Genomic DNA, 27,842 nt, shown 5'->3' on the forward strand with positions numbered 1-27,842 from the left:
GGTTGATTTCTTGATCATGGGGATACACTGGTCTTGAATACTGAGCAACTTTCTTGGGCCCCCTTCCCTTCTAGAGCCCTATTCCATGGGATTCCTCTAAGTAGGTCTTTGGAGAGGTTGAATTGGATCTCTGGAAAAACAGGATTCTAGTTCTGCTACTGCTTTGCTTCCCCATGCAGGATCCTGAGTTTCACCATGACATAGGTCTCTACAGCCAAGGCTTTCCCCAACCTTCCCATCTTCAACCAGTCCCTCCTGGTTTGGTAATACAAGGTCCGGCAACACCCTTCTCCTCTTTGGCTCCTCCACCACTTGTATCAAAAAGTTATTTTCAATGATCTGTAGGAGCTTCCTGGACTGTGTGTGCTGGGCTGTGCTGTCTCTCCAACAAATACCAGGGTGATTGAAGTCCCCCAGGAGAACCAGGGCCTGTGACCATAAGGCTACATCCAACTGCCCATAGGAAACCTCATCAACTTCTTCCTCCTTGCAGGTGCCCTGTAGTAAATGCCCACCACAGTGTTTCCCATACTTTCCCACAATTTGTAAAAATAATCCCACAGCAACCAGCAAAGCCCTGTTTTCACACAGGTCCTCCTCTATCCCTGGAACGCAGCTGCGTTAGAAACAAAAGCAACAAGATGCAATCGCTGAGAGCAGTTTGCAGCACGGGAACTCCTCAGACAGAGTCAGAGCCCTTCTCGGCCACCCCCATGTCTGTGTGGGGGGGACAGCATTTGGCAGCTGAGGAACAGCCCCCCGGGCTCCCCCAGCCTGCTGGGAACGGGAGAAAGCAGAGGGTTGATGCCTCTTCCCTGAGCCATCAGGAGAGGGGGGAGCAGGAGAGGAAGAACAGAGAACAGAGCTGAAATTGCCCCAGACAGGGGAGCTGAGAGTCTGTGGCTGCCCCCAGGGCTGGCTGGAATAACCCGACCATCGGCTCTGCAGGGAGAGCTGTGCAATGCAGCTTTCCTTCTGCTCAAGGAACAGCCCATCCCCACACCCCGGGGAGCAGCGGCCTCTGCACGGGGACAGGAGCCACACACCGACACCTGACAGGGTCTGCTCCAGGCTGGTGGCTCCAGAGAGGCCCCACTCTGCAGCACAGAAGTGACCAAGCCTGGGCTCTACTGACTCACATCTCGAGGGGCTCCAGCGGGGCTGGCCGTGTCTAACAAGGCTCCTGCACTGGTGTGGGAGTAACGGGATCTCTCTCTTTTCCCTACTCGCCCGGATTTATGAGTTCTGGAGGAGTTTATCATCTTCCACGCCTCAAAGTTTGGCTGAAATCAACTGAATTGTGAAGGAAAGATGGAGATTGTTACCGGGAAGAAAAGAAAGAAGGGACAGGCAGAGCTGTTGCATCAACTTTGTTCAGAGAACCAGGCTAAAACCCACAGAACATTCTCCAAAGTTCTCCTTTTTCACAAGCTGTTTCTTATGACATTTTTCTAACAAAAGTGTTCTGACTTTTCTTTTAAAATTACACTTCCCTTAGAAAAATTGCCCTAAGAAAGGTTAATTAACCCCTCAAATAGCTGACATGCAACATGAAAATAAAAATCAGGAAAAGGGAAAAGGGTCATTAACACTTGTATTTAATTGCAAAAAGTAAAAACTTTTTTATTCTTCTTACATACAAATCTTATTTATTTACACACTTTACAGGCTTTTCCCAAGTATTTACAAAGTTTGCAATATATTAAATTAGGACCATCCATAAAATTCTGCATTAAGTGCATATTTACATTCTTTTTTTTTTTAATCCACCACTGAATTTAGTGTTCAGCATTGAAACAGTCTTTATGCATATATAGCTTTACTTCCCAGCACCCCTGAGCCTTTAGAATGTGGCTCCCCTCCCCAAGACAAAGAGATAATGCTAAAAATAAATCACCTGCCATTTGTCTGAATCTCCAAAGCAAAGGGAAGTCCAGCATCTCTCTTGTCTAACTCAGCAGGACACTAAATCTGCTCTTTACAAGGAGGAGGTTCCTGAAGAGGAGGATATCGAGTTCTACCTATAAAATTTACCGAGAGGAGAAAGTTTGGTTTGCAGGAAGCAAAAGCTTTGTGCACCCACTGGAACGGCCTCACCCCAGGAAGTGTTCAGTTCTCTTGGGGGCCACGATTGGGATTGGGGTGTGTGGAAACTTCCCTCCTGGAGCAGCATCACTGTGATGAACGAGAGGGTTTCAAGGCAGGAGGATCCCCTTTCAGGGACACTGGTGTTTACAGAGCTCACATCTCTACCATGAGGTGCTCTCCTGCTCCTCACCTCCTCCTGCTGCTGCTGCTGGAGCTGGGAGGCCATGAGGGAAGGGAGGTGCTTTGATCCAGCCCAGACAAACCAGCTTCTCCTCCAGAACATTGCAAAAACAGGCCTGGTGGGAGAAGCTGAAGTCTAGAGACTCACGGGAAATCTGACTCAAAGCTCTCCAGGGCCTTGCAAAGGGACCCCTCGGGGGAATCAATGTGTGCAATAACAGTGGGCAGGGAAAAGAAGAAAAGGAACAAAGAAAGCAAAAAAAAAATCAATAGAAACTGTCAGCTTGGCTCCCGTGGGGGCTGCTGATTTCCTGGTACTGAAGTAAATCATAATAATCCTTTCTCCTCCTTTCAGTTACCCTGAGTTCAGGACTGACTGACAGCACCGGTCAGTGACCCCTGCTTTGGGGAGCAGCTTTAAACCACGATCCTCCCGCCCAGCTGACGGGGACAGCCCGTCCTTCCAGCCTGGCAAGTGCAGAGGTGACCCCTCCTCACGTCTGCCTGCTCGTGGGTAGTACCGATTTCTGGTGTGATTTCAGAGCAGCTTTGCAGCCTTTGGGATGTGGGGTGGGGAGGACTCCATCTCCCAGCTCACAGGCAACAAGCTCTGAAGCACACAAAGGAACTTTAAAATGTGTTGACCGGGAACCTGTGTGAGCTGGGCAGGGTGGGAGTGGGAGATTGTCCAAACCAGCACAGAGAGTGCCAAAGGGGAAGTGAGGGAAACCACAGTGGGACACCCCCTCCGTGACTCATCTGATCATGGCTGTCACTATGATACCTCAATAACTGCAGGAACAGCCCCATTCCCCCCAGGTCCACCTCGGCAGATTCTCTAGGGAAGTCCTGCAGCCTTTCCAGGGACTCTGTGAAGCTGGAGCTCTGCATGTGGAAGATGACCTGGGCTTAATTGCAGGTAAGGTATCAAAACCTCCCTTTGGCCATGCTAGTTTTGCCACTGTGGCCTCACCTCCAGGTTTCCCACTGTGGCTCCTCACCCACCCTGGGATGTGGAAGGTGTGAGCACCACTCCTCTGGCAGCTGGAGACAGGAGCTGCTCTGGAAGCTGTGCTGCAGACCAGGGCTCCGCACTCCGGCCAAAATCGGCTCTTTATCAGCAGGAGAACTGCCCTCCTGTTTTAGTTTAGCAGCTAATTCCTTACAGCTTTTGGAAAAGGAAGAGAAAATATACCAGAGCTTAAAAACAAATGATGTAAACTCCAAAGGGAGCGAGGCTGGGATATATGCAATGTATCGCTGAGACAGAGCTGGAAACTTATGCAGAGCCCATAAAGTGCACTTGGAAGGCTGCTCTGCAAACAGGCCAGGCTCACCAGCTCCTGTCCAACCAGCTGCAACTCTTTGAGGAAGGGAGAAGCACTATGTGAGAACACTTCTGCTAAACAGGCACAAACCTGCCCTTTCCTCCCCCTCCTCCCCCCAGTCCAAACAGCAACTGTAAATAGATCCATTTTCTCTGCTTCTTCCCGAAAGAGCCAGACAGCCACAATAGCTTAAGTGTGACTCTCAAAATCCAGGCATTTCACAGACACTTGGGAATTGTCTCCGCAGCTCTTTTACAAGTTACAGTCAAGGACACTTAGCAGTGACAGTGTCACCGAACCGCCGCAATCTCAGCAAGAATGGCTCCAGCAGCATCTCTGAGCAAATGCTTTAAAAAATGGGTCAGATACAAAACCAGTAAGAGGTGAAGTAGCCTTGTCAGCCTTTGAATTTGATTTGAGAAGCTGCCAAAGTGTAAATAGCAACTGCCACTAATGAGGCCCTAATTCTGCCATCACTGAACTCCCAAGTTTCCATTAACTAAGACCCAGGCTTTAAGAGGAGGGAGAGGGGTGGTGTGTGTGTGTGTCTTGGCATGTACAAGACTCCATGTAGTGTCATGAGTGTGAAATACACTCCAAGTAGTGAGAATACTAATGGAAGTTTTATTAGTCCAATTCCCTTTAATATTTTGTAACAAATTATATTAGTCCTTTTCTATCCTGAGAGAGCCAGACTCTCCCCCTTTGGTTCTACTAGATCTGGTGTGCGTCCAGCACCAAGGGCCATGCACAGACTGACACAGGTGCTGGGCTTGTTCTCATTGTTTTGACAGGAGAAAAACAAGGGATATGCATAGAAATGATTGTAGTGTCAAGGCCTCAGACTAAATTCTTTGGAGCAGGAACTGTCCGCTGCCTTATCCTTGTACAGGAGCCAGACGTGGTCATCCCACTTGGCAGCTTTTGTCAGCCCCTAATCACATTAACACGATGCTTGCTCCCATTCTCCTCAAAAACAAAGGCTGGACAGACATTTTCCCAATCTGTCATTTTACACGTACCTAAAATATTTACAGAGAAAAAGGCTCTTGCTCCTGAGAACAGAGTTAACTCACTAACAACCAAAACCCCTCCCAACTCCATATTAACAAGTGTGAGAGTATGTCCTGAACTCCAGCCCTGGCCTATGAGTTCAGCCAGACACATCTGTAAGTGATCTTCAGCAGCGGGATCAGACCCAAAGGATCAGACTTGGAAGGGACCGGAGCATCCGCAGCCTGCAAACACCGAACCTGAGCCTCTCTCAGGGCACTGGAGACAGCACTGCTCCAGCAGCAGGAAACACGCAAAGGCAGCTTGGAAAGGACCCAGGAAAAACCAACGTTCATTCTGAAGACAGAGTTCCAGATCTGGAAGGAGTCAATGCAAAAATATGCCAGGGAAGAGGGAGCTTCAGGTGCTCCCAGAGGTACCACGGGCTGGGCTCCCTTGGTGGCTGAGGTGAAAGCTGGACAGAGCCGCTCTGCTCCCAGCCCCAGCTCCAGCCAGAATTCCTGCACTGCCAGCACCACTGATGTGTGTGTCGGTGTTTTTGCAGGAAAGGAAGTAGAGGTGAAGAAAAGCACAATTATCATTTGACTCACTCACAACCTGCTGATAGAGAGCTGCAGAAGGGTGATCACAACACTGAGAGGTCTGAAGGGATTCTTTTGGTACAAGAAGGATGCAGTGAGTGAGAGTTTCTGCCCTCAGGCTCAAGGCTCTCCCTGGCCCAGGAGCAGGAGCAGATCAGCTCTGCAGGGCTCACACAGCTGCGGACGTGAGGGAGAGCTGGGACACATCACCAATTCATTCCCTTTATAGAACTGGCCTGACTACACAGGCTCAAAGCTTCCTCCTCAGGAGGAATGTACACAGAAATGTCACACACCCCATCCACTCCCAAACCCCCCAGGAAGTTTCAGAAGTGCCATAATCCACAAAGAACACAAGGTGAATCTCATCCTGAGAAATCCATCTGCTGCTCCTGGAAAGAAAACCCTTTGCTGCAAACCCAGGGCTTACCTGAGGGGACAGGGAGGGTCATAAATAGCTTGAGCTTCTCCCAAAATACATTTGAGGAAAGGCAAAGAATTACCTCAAGGGTCAGGAAAATAGTCATTTTTCAACACTGTAAACATGCAGGGTGGCAAAGCTGCCTGCCCCAGTTGCCCCGGCTCACTCCTCTCAAGATGTTGCCTTGGCTTCAAAGCTGAAAGTCTTCTTCTCCTGGGAACAGCTCTGTTTTCCCACCCCACCATCCTTAGCTGGCAGCTCCATCACAAATCACCGCTGGCTCTGTCCCTCTGGCCATGAAGCTCATTGTCCAGTGGTCTGCACTGGCATAACCTGGGAAGAGGCAATGGAGAGGCTCTGTTAGATGAGTCCACCCTTAGTGAGTGCTCCCATTTCCCACGAAGGGATGTGGTCATGCTGGAGCTCTTTGGAAAGACACTTCCCTCAGTGGGCACTGGGTTTGTAATACCCATTGTGTACCCACACTGCTCAGCTTTGAGCATCTCCTGGTATCCCAGTGTTGGTGTTCCAGGCCACAAACTCCCAGTCCAAAAGGATCACTCCCTGTGCTGTGACAAGCAGGCACACACCAGTCTGGAGGTGACAAAGGCACAAACCACCATCCTAGGTGTCAGACAGAAAATACCCAGCTGGAAGCAGTCTCCTGATTCCAAGGGCTCTCCCAGTCCCTGCACACCCCACTCTGGTACTTACCCAAATCCCCAGCTTCCAGCTCCACCTTGAACATCTCACAGTGTCCTCTGCACGTGTCCAGAGGTGCAACAGTCAGGGTGAGCTGCCCACTTCCAACAGCAAAGAGGCTGTGCAGGCTGTAGCTCTAGGATGGGAGGAGAGGATTTCAAAAGCCTGGCCAGCTTTCCTTGGCTCTGTCTGCCTGAAGTAGGGACAAGTCACTGCCCTGCAGGCAGGTGAGACAGAGCAAACAACACGTTTGCTGCTCCCCCAGTTACTAGCAGATCACAGAATCACAGCTGAGGTCAGCTGCATGCAAGGGTTCTCCTCTCCTCCAAGGCAAGGCAGGCCCTGCACATCCTCAAAACTCAGGAAAACATAGAGGAGAAGATCAGGCCAGAAGCCTGAAGTGTCTCAGAATGAGTGAGACTCACTGCCAGGAACTCCTAAAATGCAACTCTTAAATGAATTCTGCCCAACTATGCACAAAAAGACCTCACCCAGCTATAGAGCAAGGCCAGACACATGAATGAAGCAGGCAAGGGGTGATGGAATGAGATGATCCTTAAAGTCCCTTCCAACCCAAACTATTCTGGAATTTATCCTCTGATTCTGTGACGTCTCCAGCTGCCAAGGGAGGTGAGCACAGGGTATCTCCCTCCCCAAACTAGACACAACTGCTGGGAGGCACAGACACCTTGAGACGCCACTTTCCATAGGGGTGAACAGAACTGATACAACCCCAAATGCTCCTTTTCAGGATTGTATCAGCTAAAAATACCCTGCAAATCCCACAAAAACTCAGAGCTGCTGGGAGACAGCTCATAGACAGGAAAAGGTCTCTGGAATGAATTTCTCACCTTATTCCCCAAATCTGGATGCCGGATGAGGAAGCAGCTCTCCAGGGACACTGTCTTGGGGAAGGACAGCAAAGAGGAAGGGGGGAAAAATTCCTGCAGAATCCGAGATTTATTCACAGGCTTGTTCCTAAACAAACCAACCCATATTAAAGAATTACCATACAATGATAATGTTTGCATTTAAAAGCTACTTTCCAGATAAAATTCTTCCCAAACGTTCATGCTTGATAAACAGCATGACAGACTAGCCCTGGGAGGCAGGAGCAAAATTCAACCTCAGCCTATTAACGTGTGCTCCTTCCTGCTTTCCTCTGGGCTCCTGCACCAGGACCATGTAAAGAGGGAACAAACATATCCTGATGGATATCTAAACTTAATTTCCCTCCCCTTTTCGCTTAAAATCATCCAAGTCATTGACCAGATCCATTCATTACAAAAGATGCAGAGAGGTGGCATCGGACACAGCCATAACTGAAACCACATGGCGAGGCAGGGGGATCCAAGGCTGTTCTCTAGACCAGGAAATGTAACTGGAAAAGTCCAGGTGGGACTTGGTATTTTTACATCCCTGTCTAGGGGCCTGACATAATTAATTCTTCAGTACCCTGACCATCCCTCTACCAGTTGAGACCTTAGAGAGCTCTGAGTTGTTCACATGTCTTGTTCACACTTAAAGGCTTTGGCAAACTGCTTTTGGTTAACAGGGGCACGATTAGTGCTGGCCATATTTTCTGCACAAGACCAAACACAAATTGCAGGATTCCTTGACTTTCCATTACTTCTCAGTGTCTGCAGAAGTCATGGCATCTCTTCTCAGTCAGCACCAGTGGTGGAGGATTTCCACTGAGCAGAGAGAGGCGATAGAAATGTGAACCAGTTACCTCAGGTGATCAGATCACAGCCCAGATGATTTACAGCCTGAAGAGCAGGACCAGGCAGCCACTGTGATAATTTTATCTTGTAAGGGGAGCAATACCTGGAGACCAAGCCACAGCTCTCCATTTTTTAGTGCAGAAGTCTTGTCCTCAAACAAATCAGTGCCAGCAAACAGAAGCAGCCTGTAACCCACTCCTGTTCTCCTTCCCTCCAGCTGAAGTGCAACTTGCAGGCACTGGTGGTTCACACAGGCAGAGCCTGAGCACCCCTGCAGAAAGGATGTGTCCATCCATCACATGTTTTGTCTGACTCACCAGGGAAAGAAAAATGGGCAGCTCCACAATTCAGCTGAATTTTCTTCTATTATAACCTCTGCCAGTTCTGGATCCTGGGACTGAAAATGCTTCAGTTCTTCATAGGAGAGATGCTGCCCTGTCTTAAAGAACATGAAACAAAGATAAAAGCTGTGCCCCCAGGGTTGCACCCTGCTCCCACTTCCCTCCCACTAGAAAACATCCAAGAGTAACAGCCACGTAGATTGCTAAATGTCCAAATACAAAGATCACTACTCAGAGGAACAATGCAGGGAGCTCTCTCCTCCCACATCTTCACACCGGGGTGAAATGTCCTCTTAGACACACGTTCTGAACGAGCAGTTTGAGTTCATGGGTGAAAATACTGGGCAGGGGTTATGGGCTCGTGCTGTTCAAGAGTCTGGACTCATCACCCAGCTTCACAAATCCCTGCATTACCTTGATTAGAAAAGGCTGATGCCTCTGGAGCTTTTCTGATAGTTCTCTGAAGTCTGTCACTATCTGAAGGCTTTTCACAGCAGAACAGACTGTGCAGTTCGCGGGAAGTGCGGAAGCGTTCTGTCTGCAACCTGCTGCCCACCAGTCCTGGCATTCTGGGGAAGAAACAAGGGAAACCTGCTCAGTAAGACCAAAAATGGAATGGAAAGGAGACAAATTCAGTGATAAACTCATTATCCCTAATGTGAAACACTGAGATTTCTTATAGTTTCTGATGGCTGTAACTCAAAAGAAGCAGCTTCACCAGGCAGGGAACTGGAGAGAATGTTTCCAGCACATTTTTGAGATACAGCTGAAGGTTGTGAGAAATGGGAGAGTTTATGGAAATTCCACTTCTCTGTACATGAGGCACATAGGCTCAGCTACCCTTCCATGAGCAACAGAAGGATGGCAACCATCATATGTAGCGTAATTAAACTGAAACAAGTCCATAAGCAAAAGAGCAACCCAAAAGTGTTATCAAGGAGGTAACACCCAGTAAACCAAAAAAGATCCAGGCTGGAAAGAGTAATTTCCACAAGGTCAGCACTGGTGTCATGAACCCTGCTAGGATATACCTGAAATCACCACCCTCCTCTTTACCACTGTGTTAATTTAGAAATACGTTGTCCCAGGCAATGGTTGCCCAGTCTCTGATGTGCAGAGGATGCTGGGGAATGTGGGATTTCACCAAGACATGCTGCTGCTGTTTTCATTCATCCCATCTTTCTTGAAGATGAAATGGGGAGAAAAGTCCCAGCATGAGCAACCCCTGGACCACAGCTACATCCACTTTAAATTCCAAAAATTGTTGTTACACCACAATCAGCTGAACTGGCCTACAATGAACACTGCATATGTTTACATCTTCAAAAATTCAATTTTTACATGAAAGCACAACTTGATGCCTATATCCAGCCTCCCTCCTCCAACTTAACAACTCTCCCAAAAAAAACAAAGAAACATTAAGAGAAGGGACTTGTTGCAGCAGGGAATGAGCAGGACAATGCTGAACACCCCATGTATTTCTCTGCTAAAGGATCTGCAGAGCAGCCACCACACTGAAAGGGTATAGCTCTGATTTACAGAATCACAGAACCACACAAAGATCAAATTCCAACTCCTGGCCCTGCACAGAGACATCCCAAACTCCCATCCTGTGCCTGAGAGCGGTGTCCAAACGCTCCTGGAGCTCTGGCAGCCTCAGGGCCAGGACCATTCCCTGGGGAGCCTGGTCAGGGCCCAGCACCCTCTGGGGGAAGAACCCCTCTCTGATATCCAGCCTAAATACCCCACACGCTAATTTTATATTTGGAGATACAGCAGGAGGTTGTGAGAATTGGGAGAGGTTCATGGAAATTCCACTTCAAACACAGATTTTGTGGTAGTGACAGCCCTGGTTCTGCAGCCTTAATCCAATGGAAGAGGCTTAACTCTGGCAGTGGCAGCAAACCCATCCCAGCCCTGATCTGTCAGGGTGGGTCAGGAAAAAACCCAAGGCCTGGGACACATCTCACATGAAACATCCGGGGATCTGTCCTCACGACAGGCCCACCCTGCCAGCACACGTCAAAACAGCTCCAAAGCCTCCCGGACACTGCTGCAGGCAAACTCAGGAAACGAAGGGGGTGGCAAAGGGGAGAAAGAAGAGTGAAGTCTGGCTGAAAAACCGAGTTGGGAAACAAGGATGCACAGCAGCTTTTCAGGGGAAAAAAGACCTCACACAACCTGCCTGCTCCTGCCACCGCGATTTCCAGCCATGCTCACGCTCCTGCACAAGGGTAAGAAGGGATGAACAGCACTTCATAGGAGAGCTCCTGTTTTATTTTCTCCTCTGACATCTGCAACAGGCAAAACGAGGAACATTGCAGACAATTTACGTTCATTGGGACCTAACAACAAGGAGCAGACTGGGATTCATTTTGCTTCTTTCTTGCTGAGTATTTCCAACTCCCAAATGCTGCATTTCCCACCCTAATGCTGGGATATGGACTGAAAGGGATTGGGATATAATTCCTAGTCTTTCTGGACGGTGCATCTACGCTGCTTTCAGGGAAAGGGGAAAAAAGGCAAAACAAAGTGTAAAATCCTTCTTGCAAGCAGAAGTTCCACTCCCATGAGAAACTGCCCCGCCGTACTTTCCCTCCCTGCTCACAAGAGAAAAAAGAAAATCTTTGTTCCACTGCCTGTAGAAAGCTTCAATTTTACAACAACAAAAAAACTCAACTCACAAAAAACAGCTGGTCAGTGACAGGAAACAAAAGGCTGAAAGATCTCACCAGAGAAAGGGCAGTCGCCACGAAGAGAACAAGAAAACATCTCTATGGTGTGTCATCAGACGGGGCGTAGCAAGACTGTAATTTCTCTCTGGGCAAAACTCAGAAACCTCATCCCTAAGCATTAAGCACAGTTGTCCCCAGATTTTCCCTATGGGCTCAGGGCAGTACCCCACGGAATAGGATGCTAATCAGCTTGACAGTACAGAGCCTTGATTCCTCTTTTGAGGCAGGCAGTGATATTTGCATTCTCAATTGCTCGATTCAGGAGGTGATTTCTTTTCTCCATGAATAACCAGAGCAGAGCACTGGTTGAGACGCATTTTAAATGCTGCAAGTGGGGTTGTGGGATTTTTTTTTTCCCCTAGTAATTAATCTTTTAGATTTATTGTGGAGGGTGTTAGTCTGTGCACCAGCATGTGTGTGACTGGCATGACAAGTACGGGCAGTGCCTGCCCTTCCCAGGGAGGGCGGGAGGAGAGGTGGTGCACTGAGGAGCCAACTGCCACTGGGGACCAGGGCAGGATTTTACCCAGGATGCTGATTTTCTCTCCTTACCCTCCCTGCATTCCTTTTACATTATCACTCTGCCTGCCAGACACCCTGGGGATTGTTCCGGTGGAAGTCAAGCACGCTGTCTGTGCACTCACACGGCTGCTCGGGGATGCAAATGGAAGATGCTCTTTTCATCCCAGCACAACCCCTCACACCATGGTCCCATCCACTCCCATCCAAAAGCTGAAGTGCTGGGCGTGGGCAATTATCCCTGTGGAGCTGGAGTGCAGGAGAGCAGCTGTAGCAGTGACACATCCAGCTATCCATTACACGACAGAAGTGTGGCCAACTTCTCTGCGCTTTCTCACCCCTTTTCGAGAGGCAGCCTTCAGTCTGTTTAACAGAACTTCAGTTCCCCATCGGCCATAACCACCTCATATTTCCTTTTATGTGTTATTATTTCTCCAGAACAAGAGCTGTCTTCTCCACTGTGTCAGGAGAGCTCCTAGCAGAGCCAGGGCTGGGACCTCCAGCTGCTAACACATCACAGACCAAGAGATAACAACCTTCCCTTAAAACACATCTATGATTAATGCTACAAGGAGTTTATGACTCTACTTTCCACTATGCAGAAAAATAATTTTCAAGTCACCATCAATTTAAAATGAGTGCCCTGCCCTTCTTGGATGTTTTCATAGAGGATCTCCCAAATTTTTGGCTGCCCCCAGCACTAGAGAGGGGTGTGCATGCACAGCCCCAGAGATGCTGGGTGTGGATAATCAGATTGGAAGCTCAGAGGTTCCTGAGAAGACCTGGCCCTGCTTCTGCCCATTGCAGCAAAGCAAATTAACTTATGGAAACTTGCCCACATGGATCTGAGAGCAGGATCTCAGCAAGCCCTGCTCTCTTTAGGGACCATATGGAGAACGCAGGATCAATCTGCCAGTGCAGCAGGTTCAAAGGGAAGCCTCTAGCAGGGGCAACTTTTGTTCCTGCAGGACACAGATCCAAGGGCTGCTTCTGACCCTAGCAAAGTGCTGAAAACACGAAACCTCCTGCTTGCAGCACTGCAGGTGCTGAGGCAGTTTGCTGGCTCCCCACCAAGCTGGTTTGCTCCCCAGCACTCAGGACTGCAAGGCTGAAGCAATCTCCAGCAGGCAAGTGCCAGCCAGGTCTGCACAGGGAAGTCTGGTCCCAGGGAAGACCCCCCAGGACTTTCCAGTCCCCCCAGGTGTTGTGTCCGTAGGGGCTGTTGCTGCCATCACCCACAGTAACTGGAAGGAAGCTCCCCAGAGAACTGGTTAATGTACTGAGCAGCTCCACAACCTGCAAAGGCTGGTTCCAAATCCCAGATTCCTCTTTCTGAGGATAAGACTATTCCCCACATACTTCACCAGGGGCCAGTCCAGGAATATTCAAGCAACTTCAGCAAGCCTCGGATGAACTCAGGGTTCCCAGGAATGGCTGTGCACTGAATATTTCCCAAACATTTCTTTGTCCTTTCTTGTAGGTCCATTGTATAAACCTGGGTGTTCCATTAAAAGGGGATTTTGCCCCTTTGCCCCGCTTAGGTGAGACCCCACCACAGAGCTGCCTCCACTCTGGGACCCCAACACAAGAAGGACGTGGAGCTGCTGGAGTGAGTCCCAAGGAAGCCATGGAAATGTTCCAAGGGCTGGAGCCCCTCTGCTCTGGAACCAAGCTGGGAGAGCTGGGTGTGTTCATCTGGAGAGGGGAAGGTTTCGGGGAGACCTGAAGAGTCCCTTCCAGTGCCTAAAGAAGATCCAAGAGCACTGGAGAGAGATCTGGGACAAGGGATGAAATGCCAGGATGAGGGGGAATGGCTTCCACTGCCAGTGGACAGGGTTAGATGGGATATTGGAAAGAAATTCTTCCCTGTGAGGGTGGGGAGGCCCTGGCACAGGGTGCCCAGAGCAGCTGTGGCTGCCCCATCCCTGGAAGTGTTCAAGGTCAGGTTGGACTGGGCTTGGAGCACCCTGGGATAGTGGAAGGTGCCCCTGCCCATGGCAGGGGGTAAAGCAAGATGAATTTTAAGGTCCCTTCCAACCCAAACCATTCCATGATTCCATGATGAAGATCCCCCAGTGCTCTGATGTCCAATCACTACCAACCCACAGAAGGATTAGGGCTGCAGCGCTCTCCACACTTGGAAATATCCAGCTTCCAGATGCTGGATGTTACAGTGCTGTTTTCTGTTATTTTAAGGGCAGGGATTTGCAAGGTCTAGCCCTTAACCTTAGAGTGAAGCTGCAGCTCATAACCTACTGTTATTGCTTCAACAGCCAAAGAACGTTCAGGCCAGGTTGTTCTTCCTCCTGTGACCAGCCACGTGCTGCCTTGGGACCACTGCAGACTCACAGATACTCCCTGAGTAAACAGCTTGTAACTTGTGCTATGCCATTGCAGCAGGATATACTATATGCTTATCACCACACTCCCTTTCCCAGATTTTACAGAAAGCTAAAACAGTATTTAAAAACTCGGAGCAATTTAGGCATCAATTCATGATGCACAATCTATGACACAGGTAAATCCCATCATTCTTACTTTACAGATGTGGAAATTCCAAGCTCTGTAGTCACCGGTGGCACAGTTTGGAAGAGGCATTTGGAGCACTTTGTTGCACAAGCAATGTTTCCCAAACTCCATCTTGCTGAAATTCTTCACTATGCTAAAAATTAATTCGATCATTTATAATGTCATGTCAAAGTCAGGCTAAACTGATGGGTTCTTAAGTAAGTCAGGCAGGAAACATGAGGATTATTAATTACAGCCTGCAAGTCCTGATTAAGGACTGCATCACAGTGGGGTTTTAAATACATACTCCAAAGAGTGTCCCTGTTCTGCACAAGATCCTCACCCCTCCCTCATACTGAACTTTTATTGTAGCCCTGGGTATACTGAATATATTTATGCCACGAGAAGAAAGTACCTCCCAGTTTGGTTCACAGCATTTTTAGGAACAGCTAGGAACAAAATAACAGCTACAAAAAACCCATCAAGAACCCCTTTATTGTTGTTCTGGGTAGAAGTCAACAGCTTGAAGAACTACTCATTCATCTCACTAATGGGTAACGGCTGCTCCACCAGCCCAGGGATCATTAGTCAACCTCGAGCAAAGCACAAAAATGACTTTGATCCAACCAGACATTGTGAAATCAAGTCTGCTGCGCTGAGCCCAAGAGGAATTCACAGTCCACTGGGGTAAAAGAGTATTATTTCCAGGAGAAATCTGCACCTACCAGTCTCAAAAATGGAAGGCAGGGACCAAGCTGTCAGGAAAGCATCCGAAGTCCACTCCAGCTGCACCTCTGGTTACCTGCCCCAGCTGACAGCTTGCACTGCATGAGCAATCTGCCTCAGAGGAACAGCTTTGGAAACAAATCCCTCCCAGCTGCTGTTCCCTGCCTGATGGTGGCCTCAGCCTGTAAAAGGTTTGACATGTCTGTGTCACTAGTGCACAGAGGGCTCTGCTAGGCTGCTAAATGCCTCTGCAAGAAGCCACCTATGGCAAACTCTCTTCCCAGGAAAGCGAGTCCAAAGCAACAATTCACTCACTCTACAAATGAGGAAACAAGAAATTTTGGAGGCATCACAATATAGAAGTAAAAAGAAGAGTTATGTTCCACAGCACCACAATGATTTGGGGCTAGTTTCCTGCCAGCAAACCCAAATAAACAGTCCACTGGTTGAACCAAGGCCAAAGGAACAGAGAGCATGAACAGCTTGGCACCACCCTGCCCTGCAAAGTCAGCCGTTTTTTTTCCCCTTTGAACGAGCCAACACATGTCTGCTGGTTGCTCTCAGGTTATATCATAAAAGGGTTGCTTACACACACAAAAGATCAGATAAACTGGCAGCTGTGCAGTGATGGGAGGGAGCCCTGCACATGCTGTGACCCACAACCACGTCCAAATGCTCCAGCCCTCAAAGCGGGTGCACAAGAACACACACAAAAACAAGAGCAAAAACCAGCTCAACTTTGCTTAGGGAAAAAAAAAGTAACATCCTTTGAGAGCAAGAGGAGAGGCAACAAGTTAGAAATCAGATCCTGCCTTACCTCCCAAGCAGCCTCATTGTGCAACCCTTCATTCAGAGCAGGCCCATGCTCCTTGGGCTCAGGAATCCCTGAGCCCCAAGGGTCAGACGCAGTGTGGGCTGCAAAGCCCATGGGGAAAGGCTGGATGAATACCTGGGTGCTCAGCCACAGGGAAAGGCTGGATGAACACCTGGGTGCTCAGCCAGTGGGGAAAGGCTGGATGAATACCTGGGTGCTCAGCCAGAGAAAGGCTGGATGAATGCCTGGGTGCTCAGCCAGTGGGGAAAGGCTGGATGAATGCCTGGGTGCTCAGCCAGAGAAAGGCTGGGTGAATGCCTGGGTGCTCAGCCACAGGGAAAGGCTGGATGAATGCCTGGGTGCCCATGCTGCTCTCAAGAAGCAGCAAGTCCTCGTGCAAGGCAGGCATGCTGGATGCTCCCCTTTTGCACAGAGCTGTGCCAAGGATAAACACACTCCAAGGCCGGAGTGAGAGAAGCAGAGGGAGAAGCGTTTTGCCTGCAAAGGGTTAAGATCAGAGAGGAGACAGGAGCTGGCCAAGTGCCAAGGCAAGCCTCCAGCTAAACCCAAGGTGGGCCAGCCAAGAGGCAGAGGCTGCTGCCCTCTCCCAGTAACCAGCTGCTGTCCTCCCCCAGTAACCCAGCCTGCTGTGACCCATCCCCACAAATAGCTCTGGCACCCAGCAGGCTTTAGTAACACAGTGACAGGCCATTTACAAGGTGTTGCTAAACACTGCTCCTCCAGCTGGGCTCCTTTCTCTACAATAATTACATATAAACCCGTAAACATGATTTTAGACCTACTGGTCTAGGCAAAAAGGGGTATTTAACACTTCTTCTCCAAGCTGGGGGGTAACTTGCACAGGATCTCTTTTCCAGCACTGAGATCCATGTGTGCTTTTGTGTGATTTCAGGTGTGCTGAGCAGTTACTGACCCAGCTGACTCTGGGCTGTGCAGGATGCGTGTGGCCAGGACCAAGTGTCATTATTGTAAACAAAGCTGGATTTTCCTTGAGGTCATTACAATCCCTGCTACCAGTACAATGTGCAAATTGTCACGTTGCTGGGCCACAGCCTGTTCTCCACTGACAGACCTGCTCTGCTGAGGTTTTTGAGCTGCGAGGACTGAACTAACCATGGGCAGACACATGAGTTAATGTGAGTGCAGCTTAATGAGCAGCTCATCACATCATTGTGTGGCTGGCAGAGAGCAGTTACCAACCAGCTTACAACAAAAGCCATTTTTAGATATTAACAAAGCTATAGGGATGACACAACTGTGAAGGCAAGAAAAATCAGGTAGTGACCAGCACTGTGGTTTTAAAATTTCTGTTAAAAGAATAGAAAACCCCTTTTCATTTGGCTTTACTGCAGACTTTGAGAGCTCATATGTTACTTCCTAATGCATGTAGGAGAGAGGGAAGGACTCATACCCCTATTTCACACCAGAGAACTGAAACACAGAGGGAATTACTTGTCCATCCCAGCCTATGTCAGAAATTAATCCAGAATGCACAGGTCTTACTTTTTCCCTGGAACAGCATTAGATAGCCTTGAGTTAAACCATGTGCCCATCAAAACACACTGTGTTCCTTACAGCAGATAGACCCAGAGGTCTGACAGCCCACTGCCTCTCTGGGGTTATAACTGAAGGGCTGATGTGCCAAGAGCTGCAGGCCCAGAGCAGCCAACATGACCCAGCACCGGGGCTTTCACAAGCTCTGCATAAACACCAGCTCAGGAAGAGCAAATGCAATCCACATTTCCACAGACCTTTTCCCCAACCACAGGGACCTTGCCCTGGGAAAACAGCTGGAAGAGAGGCACAGATGCCAAAACCAAGGGTCTAAGAGTCAGCTATCAAGGAACAAAGGGTGGGAACATAAGGTTTAATATGGGAAATGATCCGGAGGAAAAAATCAGCAAGCAAGAGAGCACAGAGACAGGCAAAAAGGAAATTTACTTTGGACTCAATCCTGTAAACAATGCAAGAGAGTTTTGTGGATGTTGCTCCTCACCTCGGCTGCTCAAAGGTCCACCCACAGCCACTGACAGACAGGCAGCCCTTGTCACCCACAGCATGGCTCTTAGGTGGAAGGAACAAGGATGGAGGGCAAGTCACCATGAGCAGGAGGGTGAGGGGAGCACATCCTGCACCCCTGCTCCTCCCAAAGCCTCACCACCACTCTGACTGGAGCTCTTGGCTCTCGGGGGAAATCCAGCAACTGAGCTGCCCTTGTTCTGCAACACAAACTTGGCTGCTCAGCCCACACACCTCCCAGGGGACCGGGCTCCAACCTCAACCCCGGACACAGGAAAGCTGCTCCAAAGCTCAGGAGGGACAGCACAGCCCAGGCTGGCCCTGCCTGCCCAGGCACAGAGGAAGGAGCAGGACCACCCGTGCGCCCACGCCACAGCAACGTCTGCCAGCACTGCCGGTGGGCCACAGCAGCCTCCAGCTGACAACAGGTGGCTTTCAACAGGAACAGCCCGAGCTGGCTTTGAACTGGTGCCTGAGCACAGAGAGCTCCAAGCTCCATCCTCAGCCCCCTCAAAATTTTCATCTACCAGGACCTACGTAGGGAAAGGAAGAGGAGTCTCTACGTCGAGTCCCTTCATTAGTGGTTTTCTCTGCTGCTCAGGCACAGTGCTAGCATCCCTTCTCAGAGAGGACACCCAGAAGGGATCTCATTAACTCATATAAATATCTCCAAAGGATGCCAAGAGGATGTGCCAGACTTTTCCATGGTGCCCAGCAAGAGGACAAGGAGCAATGGTCACAAACTAAAACACAAGGAGCTCCACCTCAACATGAGGAAGAACTTCTGAACTATCCTGGGATTCTGTGATCAGAGAACACCAGACTTGCCTGCAAGACCTCCTGGACTTACACTCTCATCAACAAACAGGACACAAGATGCAGCTTTACCCCTTCCCTTCAGCAGACCACAAGGCCGAAATTAGGGGCAAAATAATACAACACACAGAGCAGGGCTGAAAGAGTTCGGGAGAGCACTCAGCCCCACACCATGGAATTCCCTCTTCCAGATCTCTGCTGGATGGCTTCACCAGTGTCCTCTCAGCAGCAAGCTGTGATGGTGACACCAGTGTCACTGGGACAGCGTCAGTGGCCGCAGCTGCCTGCTGGGAAGCCAGGACATGAGGGATTCCCACAGGAACCCAGCCAAGGTTCAGGCTGGGTGCTGCACTTTCCCATTCAAATAGGCAGGGTCTTGTCCAGTTCCTTTTGCTGAGGCAGGATCAAAGTCACTCCAACCAACCCCAGTCAATCTGTTAATTGGGACATGCTGTGGCTTCCACCACAACCTAATACTGTGGAAAGCAAGCAGGAACTGCCTCCCCCCTCTCCTCGTTTACCCAGAACTGGATTGCTGCCCACCCTATTGCTCATTGCTTCTGAAGAATTACAGGACTAAGGGAGGCATAAGGGATTTTATGTGCATTTAAATAACTCCACATCCTTCCTCTACCATCCATCCTTCCTGTTTCACCTGTTCCTCTGGATGTTTCCCCATCTCCTCATCATTCAGCTGTTTTTTCCAAAGGTAGGCTAGAACTGCTCCTGCTCTTATCTTCACAAGAAGATGCTCATGTTTCAGGCAGCCCTTGTCCTACAAACCTGCTGTGCCAGGGAACTTTCCTGGGCTCTTCTCATCCAAAGGGACCCTGTGGTATCTGAAGGAAGAACCCGTCAACCTTCTGGACAAAATCTGAACAAATATGATAGAATCCCAGACTGGTTTGAGCTTAAATGGAACTTCAAATTAATCTTGCTTTACCCTCTGCCATGGGCAGGGACATCTTCCATTACCCCAGGTTGCTCCAAGTCGTGTCCAGCCTGGCCTGGGACACTTCCAGGGATGGGGCAGCCACAGCTGCTCTGGGCAACTTGTGCCAGGGCCTCAGCACCCTCACAGGGAAGAATTTCTTTCCAATATCCAACCTGCACTCCTTCAAATTTAGACCATTCCCCCTTGTCCTGTCACTCCTGGCCCTTGTGAAAAGTGAAATGAGCATTAAAATTCCCATTGGATTCCATCTCAATACAGGAGCAGGGGGGTGTTCACCCATGGAAAAGCTGGAATGCAGTAGATAAGCAGGCTCCTAATGTCAAGTGCTTATCAGAGCCATCTCCTCACCTTTGTTTTTTAGGAAGAAGAGGAACAATGGGGGATACCCTGTCCCACCCATACAAACGGGAATCAACAGAAATCCCATACCAGCATCACTGGAAAAGAGGGAGGGAGAGAATGCAAAATGGTGCTGGCATTTCAGGGAGCCCTTTTTAGCTCTGACAGGAAGGTCAGAGCCAACAGAGACAACTCCAACACAATGAGGTGCCCAAGCTAAATATAAACCTGACGAGGGCACAGCTACAGAAGTTTGTTTTTACAGTGACCTGCCAGACCATCAACATTGTGCCATATCCCTGCTCAAAATAATTCACAGCTTTATCATCACTGACAGTCTTTGTGTTTGAGCAGAGGCAGAGCCCAGGCTTGCACCCTCCTGCCAGTCTAAGTGAGTGGAAATGATTGACCAAGAATGAGAAATAGCCAAACTTTTCCATTTCTATTATCCCATTCTAGGAAAATCCATGATGTTCCTCTCCCATGATGGGATGACCTCACAGGGAGCCCTTATCTGACTTCCTCACACACACACTGCCCTTAATGCCACATAAACACAGCAGCACTCAATCCCCCAGGCCCTTCCCAATATGCCACTAGGCAAAAACTCATTTTCCTTAAACCAGGCCACAAGTTGAGGTTTTTACACTTTGCTCACAGATATCAAGATTTGGTTGAGGAACTGGTTTTGCCTTACTCAGAAAAAATAAGCAAAGGTGACATTTCCCCAGCAGAGCCATCTCAGTTCTGGTTCTCAGAAGTGCAAAGACTTCTAGAGGAAATGGAACTCTTGTGGAAGAAAAACCCAAGGCGTTAAAAGCAAGGAAAAGAGAATACGCAAGAACAAAATTATCAAGTTAGAGATAAAATATGCTTCAGTCCTAGCGAAGCTAGAATTCAGGATACTATTTTTAAGCACAGTGGTAGGAAAAGAGAAAACCATGATGCCAAGCCAGCAACACATTTGTGGTGCCCTGGAGACGCTCAAGTGACTCGCGTGGCTGGTATTTAAGTTGGTATTTCTTGCTAGGCTTAATTTACAGCAGGGAAATCATTTCCTTACTCTCCAACATGTACTTCTTGGCAATGGGCAGGGACAGCAGCCGGATGTGCCCAACGAGGGAGCCCCAGGCCTGGGCTCTGGAGAGCGGCGCTTCGGGCGGCAGCGGGTTGTAGGGCTGGATCACCAAGTAAACAGTCAGCAACACCAAGCCCAGGGTGAGCAGACCCTGCGAGGGAAAACAGGCATGGAATTAATCACACTGCAGGGAGCTGAGGTGTCCTCAGAGCGGGACACACCTTCTGCTGCCATCAAAGGGCTGCGGTTGTGCACCACAACATGAACACTCTTTTGCTGGGTCTCCTCGTTCAGCTGCAATGCTATTTATGTACACAGAGTTGTCACCCAGTTTTATTATTAGGGCTGTCCAAGGATGAAATTAAGCAGCCTTCAAACCCAAGCCACACAAACAACTCTGTTCCTGTATTTTAGCACTGCAAATAATCCAGCATGAGATCAATCAGGATTATCTACAGATAGTTCCTTTTCCTCCCTACCTAATCAAATAAAAGCTTGCACTCCTGCCATGCCTCTTACACAAGGAAAACCCTGTGGCTTTTGCAAACATCCGTCAAGCCTCGAAACACTTTGGCAGAGTTGGCACCAGCTCCCTCCTCCATACCAGAATCCCAAATAAGCCTTAAAGAGATGACATGACGCATTTCTCCCCCCGGCCAAAGTCAAACTGAATCAACAGCAAAAACAAGAACAGAAGCTGAAAGTTCAAATTTGCAGTTTCCTGTTCTCCTGCCTCATTTTACAGCTTTTTATAGGACATGAGGAAGAGAGCTTGAATTTTTTTCCAAATAAAACTCATTGCAATGGATTTGTAAAGATGACACTAAAGTATTACTGAACATTATGTCAGTGGGAAGCTTTTCAGACTTGTAGCAAACATCTGGTCTAGTGGAAGGTGCCCTGCCCATGGCAGGGACTTGGAACTAGATGATCTTTAAGATCTCTTCCAACCCAAACCAGTCTGGGATCTCAAACCTACCTAATAATAGCATCCCTTCACCCACTTTGCGAAACTTTTGACAAAATCTTTTAGTTAAGGCTTTTAAAACATTTTTTTACCATCAAGCATGATGATAATAGGTTTATTTCATAGACCAGAAGGAGAATAAAGACATATACAAGTTTGTGGCAGGGTCAGAAACAGAGCCATGTTCACTTCATTACTCAAATCTGGACTTCAAGAATGTCTTTCCTTCCCACATTTCCACTCAGGATGCCAACACTAGGAATCTTAGTCTGAAAAATCAATCCAAATCTCATTATTTAATAATTTATGGGAGAGGAAGGTGTTGACATGGTAAATCTACAGCACACATGAGCAATTTCAAATCTTGGTCAGCTATCTCCTGTTCTCAAAGCAGCTCATGGCATGAAGGAAGGAAGCTACACTTCACAGTCACAAAGTCACAAAATCTTTTTAAACAAAGATTTTGGAAAATTCATCAAGAAAATGCAATGGGAAATAAAAAGCTCAGGTGCAAAGGAGAACCCTGACCCTTAAATGTTGTGTTCATGCACAAAAGTCATCTTACCTTGTAGAGAGCCACTAAGACAGGGTACCGTGGAGGGCCCCTCTGGGGTTCGTTTCTTTCCAAGAGTTGCTTGATAAACTTCTCAATGGCTTTTTCTGACATGCCACACTGGTGGCCAGTCTGTCTCACCAGATCAATGGTCTCGGAGAGCTTGTCATAGATGCTGAGCTCGTTGGCTGAAAGCTCCATGGCCCCCGAGGAGAAATCCCTGTGGAGAGGTTGGGTGTGTTAACAGGAATCAACTGCGGCCATACAACCCAAGAGCAGCGTGTGCACAGCGATCCCAGGAATGTGGCAGTGCCCGGCAAAGAAGGAAGGCTCCTCTGGAGCAAACCTGTTCCCAGCCAACAGCACAACACTGAGCTGCACTCCTAATAGTCTCTGCTGGTTCAGGATCTCCCGCCGACTCAAAGAAGCCGTGAAATTTCCTGACAAGAGCAGAACCGGCTGAGATTCGCAGCTTATGTAAATGAACAAAGCTTCCCAGAAATCAATGAAACTCCATTTATTCATCTATTCCAAATGAATCCATCCCATAAAGCGATTGCTCACCAAATACAAAAGCCAACAATACAAAGCTGATCATCACACGCAGCAGCCCAGCTAAGCCCTCCCGCGCTGTAATTTCAGTCGCTTATTTTAACCCAGATTTGTTTTCATTAAATCCCCCGTCAGCAATAGGGACAGGACAGAGAAACAAGCAGAATGTGTGGGGCAAAGTTCAGCAGTTTACAATGTGTTTAAATTTTCGCAACCTAATGTCCAGGCCAACTGATTATTGAGTAACAGCAACGTGAGAGCAGCTGCTCTGCAAGGAACAAAGCCCCCACCTTCCTCTCCAAGTCTGCCTGCAGGTCAGAGATGCCACAGACCTAAATATCCCAGCAAGAACTGCATTGTGCTGGGTGACAAAATGGCATTTGACAGCAAATTATTTCTCACTTATAAGAACACACCCATGAGAGATCAACATTAAGTTGCCAAAAAAAAAAAAAAAAAAAAATTTCCTCTACCACTCCTGCTCTGCCACAAAGGCCTCTAGGAGAGCAGCTGACGGGCTCAAGAAAAGATGCAAAGAAATTGCTGGCCAAGGTACAAACTTCCAATGTGAGAATCACGTATCTCTCATGTAAAAGAGAGATTTCGCCTGGGAAATACACTGGCACTGCCTGGGGGAAAGAATCTCTAAAGGTTTGCTTTGCCTCCTGTTTCTGAGCTGGGTAACACTAACCTGATCAAACCAGGCCAGCTGGGAGAGAGTTTGGCAGTGCTCTGCCCTGAGAGCACAGCCCAAGGACCACCACATAAAAACACATGAAGCACGATGGATAATCAGATAATCGCAGCTGAAAATGGCAATCAGGCTCCCGTCCCCATTTTGCTCTACAGTTTCCTGGCCCCAGGAACCAGCTCACGAATCCACCCAATTCTCCACTGTGCTCCACAATTCTGCCACTGCATTGTGAGAACTCTAACTGTTCACAGGGCTCTGCACACACCTCCCAGCACAGACCTGCTGGCTCACCTGAGCACACCCTGACCAGCCGTGAGTAACAAGGCACCTAAACTCAGATTTGCTCAGCTGTAATTTGTTCTGGCTGCTCCCACAGCACAAATCAGCCACAACTGTAATGTATGGATTGAGCAAGAGACATTATAAAGTTCAGCTTTGGACTCTGATCTGCCTGTAAAGAACTGGCCGACAGCTCTCCCCCTAAACCACAGGCTCCTATAAGTCACACCCCAAGCAATGGCAATTTTAATATCTTCTTTTTAATGCAACACTGGGGTGTATTTTAAAAACCCCCACGCTTCACAGGACTACCAGCTTCAGCAACTGCTCCTCTTCCTGCAAGATCCCTGTTCTGCCCTTGCACACTTGTTTACGTGGTCACATGGAGCATCAGATCAGGAAAATTATCTGGCTGAAAAATAACCCCGATATGTTTGGTCAGCAGCTGCCTAAGCATTCAACTCCAGCAGTTAATGTCAGATGTTATATTAACATTAGTGCCAAATTTCTAGCCACAGCCACGGAAACACCAGAAAGGTAAAAATGCCAAATTACAACCCAACCCCGAGTGTGCAACGGAGAACATGCTGCACTACATTGCCAGATTAATTAGCTCCTGGCCCTCTTCTACCGACATTCCTTGCATTCCATGCAAATATTTGTCCCAGATCTTGCCACCTGAGCAGCCCCATGGGCAAGCAAAGCAGGTTGGATCAATAATATCTCATATTAACCTCTCCAAGACAAGGACTTTTTCTTCTCATCTGTAAAGCACCTGCCATGCACGTGACGATAAAAACAAGCCACTGCTTTCCTAACTCATTCATGCAATACCCTGATTCATAGAACAAGCAAGAGCCAGCACATCTGCAGGATATTAAAGGCCCTTTTTTCCCCCCCTCCAGCTTTTCTGGTTACTCTAGTTGCCTGGACACTATAACTGGTGTGCTAAGTGGTCTGAAAGATTATCTAGTGTTCTCTGGCCCCCAAGTGCCAAAGCTTTCCCCTGTGAAGCTGCCCCGTGCAGAATTCCAGCAGATTCAGCAAGCTTCTCCTGCTTGCATGATCTGCCTGGAACCACTTATGACGAACATCCCCACAGAAATGCTGTCAAACACGGTGGTTTCCCCTTTTCCAAACAGCAGAAGAATCCTACTGAGATACAACAGCTGAGATATATCCCAGCTCCCACCCGTCTCTATTTACACTCCACTCTGAGCAAACACCTTTGTAGACAACCTTTGTAAATCACAGACACTAAAAACCCAATCCAGCTCCTTGACAAATTCAAGGGTAACTCAATCCTCCAGCTAGGAAATAAGGCATTACATTATGCTCCTACACTGTTGGGGAACAGATGAGGCCTTAAAAAACAAATAACAACCCATTATTTTCCTTCCTATTCCTGCAATACAACCGACAAAACAATAACAACAGGCTACTGTACCCTCTTTGCCACCACACACACTGAGCAGGGCTCATCCCTTGCAAACCCCTTAGAGAGAGGCCTTTAAACGAGGAACCCATCTGTTATTCTGGCTTTTTAATGAACTCCACCACACTGTGAGGAATCAGCAGCTCTCTCCACAAACAGTGATGGCACCTGGCCTGCAGGGTTTGCACCCAAGTGCCCAGTTCTGCCCACACACCCCAGGGTGGTTAGTCCAAGGCTTCAGAAGGTAAATATTTAGACAGAAACGCTGCTGGAGGAGTCTTTAAAAGGGAAAGCTTTCGCCTTGCTGGTGAACATATAATGATGTGCACAGATATAAAAATATATTCCCATCTGCTTTAACACCCTTAATGCCGCCTCCCTCACCCTGCCCGGGGGTCAGGTCCCAGCCTTGCGCTGAAATCCCTCCGGAGGGACCCTCACCCGGCCACAGCCCCACGGCCTCGCCCGCGTTCCTCTGAGGCAGAGGAGCCCCAGCCAGGAGGTTATTCTTAAAAATAAATCAATAAACTGCAGCAGTACACCCCCAACCCCCACCCCGGCCCCGGCCTCCATAAGCCGGGGAGCCCCCCCAGGCCGAGCCCGGGGCGAGTGGCCCCGCTCCGGGCCCCCCGCGACCCCCGCCCGCGGGCCTCACCCCGCTCGCGTCCCGCCCGGCGGCTCCTCCCGCTCCGGCTGCGGCTCCTCCCGCTCCGGCTGCGGCTCCTCCCGCTCCGGCTGCGGCCCCGCCCGCCCCGCTCCGGCTGCGGCTGCGGCTGCGGCTCCGGCTCCGGCTCCGGCTCCGGCTCCGGCTCCGGCTCCGGCTCCGGCTCCGGCTCCGGCTCCGGCTCCGGCTCCGGCTCCGGCTCCGGCTCCGGCTCCGGCTCCTCCCGCGGCGGGGCGGGCCCGGCCCCGCTTCCGGCTTCCGCAACGGCTCGGCCCGAGCTGGGGCCGTCGCATCGCCCGGGAACAGCTCCCGAGGAGCTCTAACACGGCCCGGGGAGCCCTAACACTGCCCGGGGAGCCCTAACACCTCCCGAGGAGCCCTAACACCGCCCGAGAAACACTGCCCGGGGACCCCAAACACCGCCCGGGAACACTGTCCAGCACCCACAACACCGCCCGCGGCCCACAGTACCGCCCGGGATCCCCAACACCGCCTGGGGAGCCCAACACTGCTCCGGGATCCCCAACACTGTCCCGGGACTCCCAACATCCTGCTCAGCCCGAGGCCTCAACGCCCCCCGGGACCCTACCAACACCCACCCTTCTGCTGCCCCAAGCACTCCTCAGGACACCCCAACACTGCCCTGGGACCCCCAACACTGTCCCGGGACCCCCCCCAACACCCAGGCCAGCCCAAGGGCCTCCCGGTACCCCAAACATCCCTCAGGACTCCCAACCACCCCAGTACCTCCCAACAGACCCCCAACACTCACATCCCTCCCCACTGGCACCTCCAGTATCCCACTGAGACTCCCTGCACACATTTCACCCCAGAATATGGAGACCACCTTTTCCAGCACCCGTCTCAGTCCATAATTACCGTCAACCTCCCCCCAGCACCCACCTGAACCCCCAGACCAGCCTGAGCCTCCCCTGGATCATCAGATCTCAGGGCTCCTAAGACTCTTCCCAGCACTCATCTGAGCCCACACCCCAGCACCTGCCTGATCCCACATCACTCACAGACCCCCCCCAGGAAACACCTGAGCCCCCAGGCCCCCACCAGCAGCTTAAGACACCCCACACAGCACCCGCATGAACCCTCAGCACCTTCCTGAGCCCACAGCACACCCAAGACCCCCCAGAGCCCCCAAAATCTTTCACAGCCACATCCCACAGCATCTGTAACATCTCCCTCCAACTCCCAGCACCCCATTAGTCCCCAGTACCACCCCACACTCCCCCTCCAAACCCTCCAGCACCCCCTGGAAGACCCACACAGTGCCCCCTTGAACCCCACTTATCCCCAGCCCCATGGGGGACATGGATGCCCATTCCCACAGGTCAAGTTACAAGCACTGAGCACACAGTTAACACCCCCAAAAAAATTGTGGGAAAGGCTTTGAGGAGTAAAGGGCTGGAGATGGGGCAAGAGGAGATCCCCTGGCATGAAAAGCTTGGGAGAATGCAAGAGCAAGGGGTCTCAGCCTCATCCTACTCTCAGACATGAGCTTCGGTCCTTAATTGCAATGAAACATATTTTCAGTCAGCTCTTGATTGTGGGTGTGATGGGTGGTTTTGATATCTCTCTGATCCATTTTCATAGAATCCTGGAATGGTTTGAGTTGGAAGGACCTTAAAGATCGTCTCATTCCACTCCCTCTGTTCCACTGGACCACAAGATCTAGGTCCCTTTAGAGCAACCTTGTTTAAATTTCAGCCTTGTTTAAGTTCTCGGCCTCAACAACTTCCTGCAGCTCTGAGTTCTGCAGCTGAATTAAACATTGCAA

The 27,842-nt window shown here is 49.6% G+C and overlaps 1 protein-coding gene across 2 annotated transcripts; it reads right to left on the minus strand.

Annotated features, from left to right (window-relative positions):
- Nucleotides 1-1,577: 1,577 nt before the first annotated feature.
- On the minus strand, nt 1,578-26,092 carry C26H6orf89 (chromosome 26 C6orf89 homolog). 2 transcript variants are annotated; one of them, XM_039565346.1, is made up of 8 exons: nt 26,045-26,092; nt 22,442-22,649; nt 20,895-21,060; nt 8,794-8,948; nt 8,356-8,477; nt 7,166-7,292; nt 6,327-6,450; nt 1,578-5,945 (listed from the first exon to the last, which is right to left on the minus strand). In XM_039565346.1, the coding sequence occupies exons 2-8, from the start codon at nt 22,628-22,630 to the stop codon at nt 5,860-5,862; spliced, it is 969 nt and encodes a 322-aa protein (XP_039421280.1). In that variant the 5' UTR covers nt 22,631-22,649; nt 26,045-26,092; the 3' UTR covers nt 1,578-5,859. The 2 variants fall into 2 exon arrangements, with proteins under 2 accessions (XP_039421280.1, XP_019144512.1); XM_019288967.3 differs by lacking the exon at nt 26,045-26,092 and adding an exon at nt 22,994-23,156.
- Between the last annotated feature and the right edge of the window lie 1,750 nt (nt 26,093-27,842).

The sequence above is a fragment of the Corvus cornix genome, chromosome 26 (assembly GCF_000738735.6).
Source record: "Corvus cornix cornix isolate S_Up_H32 chromosome 26, ASM73873v5, whole genome shotgun sequence".
Lineage (NCBI taxonomy): Eukaryota > Metazoa > Chordata > Aves > Passeriformes > Corvidae > Corvus > Corvus cornix.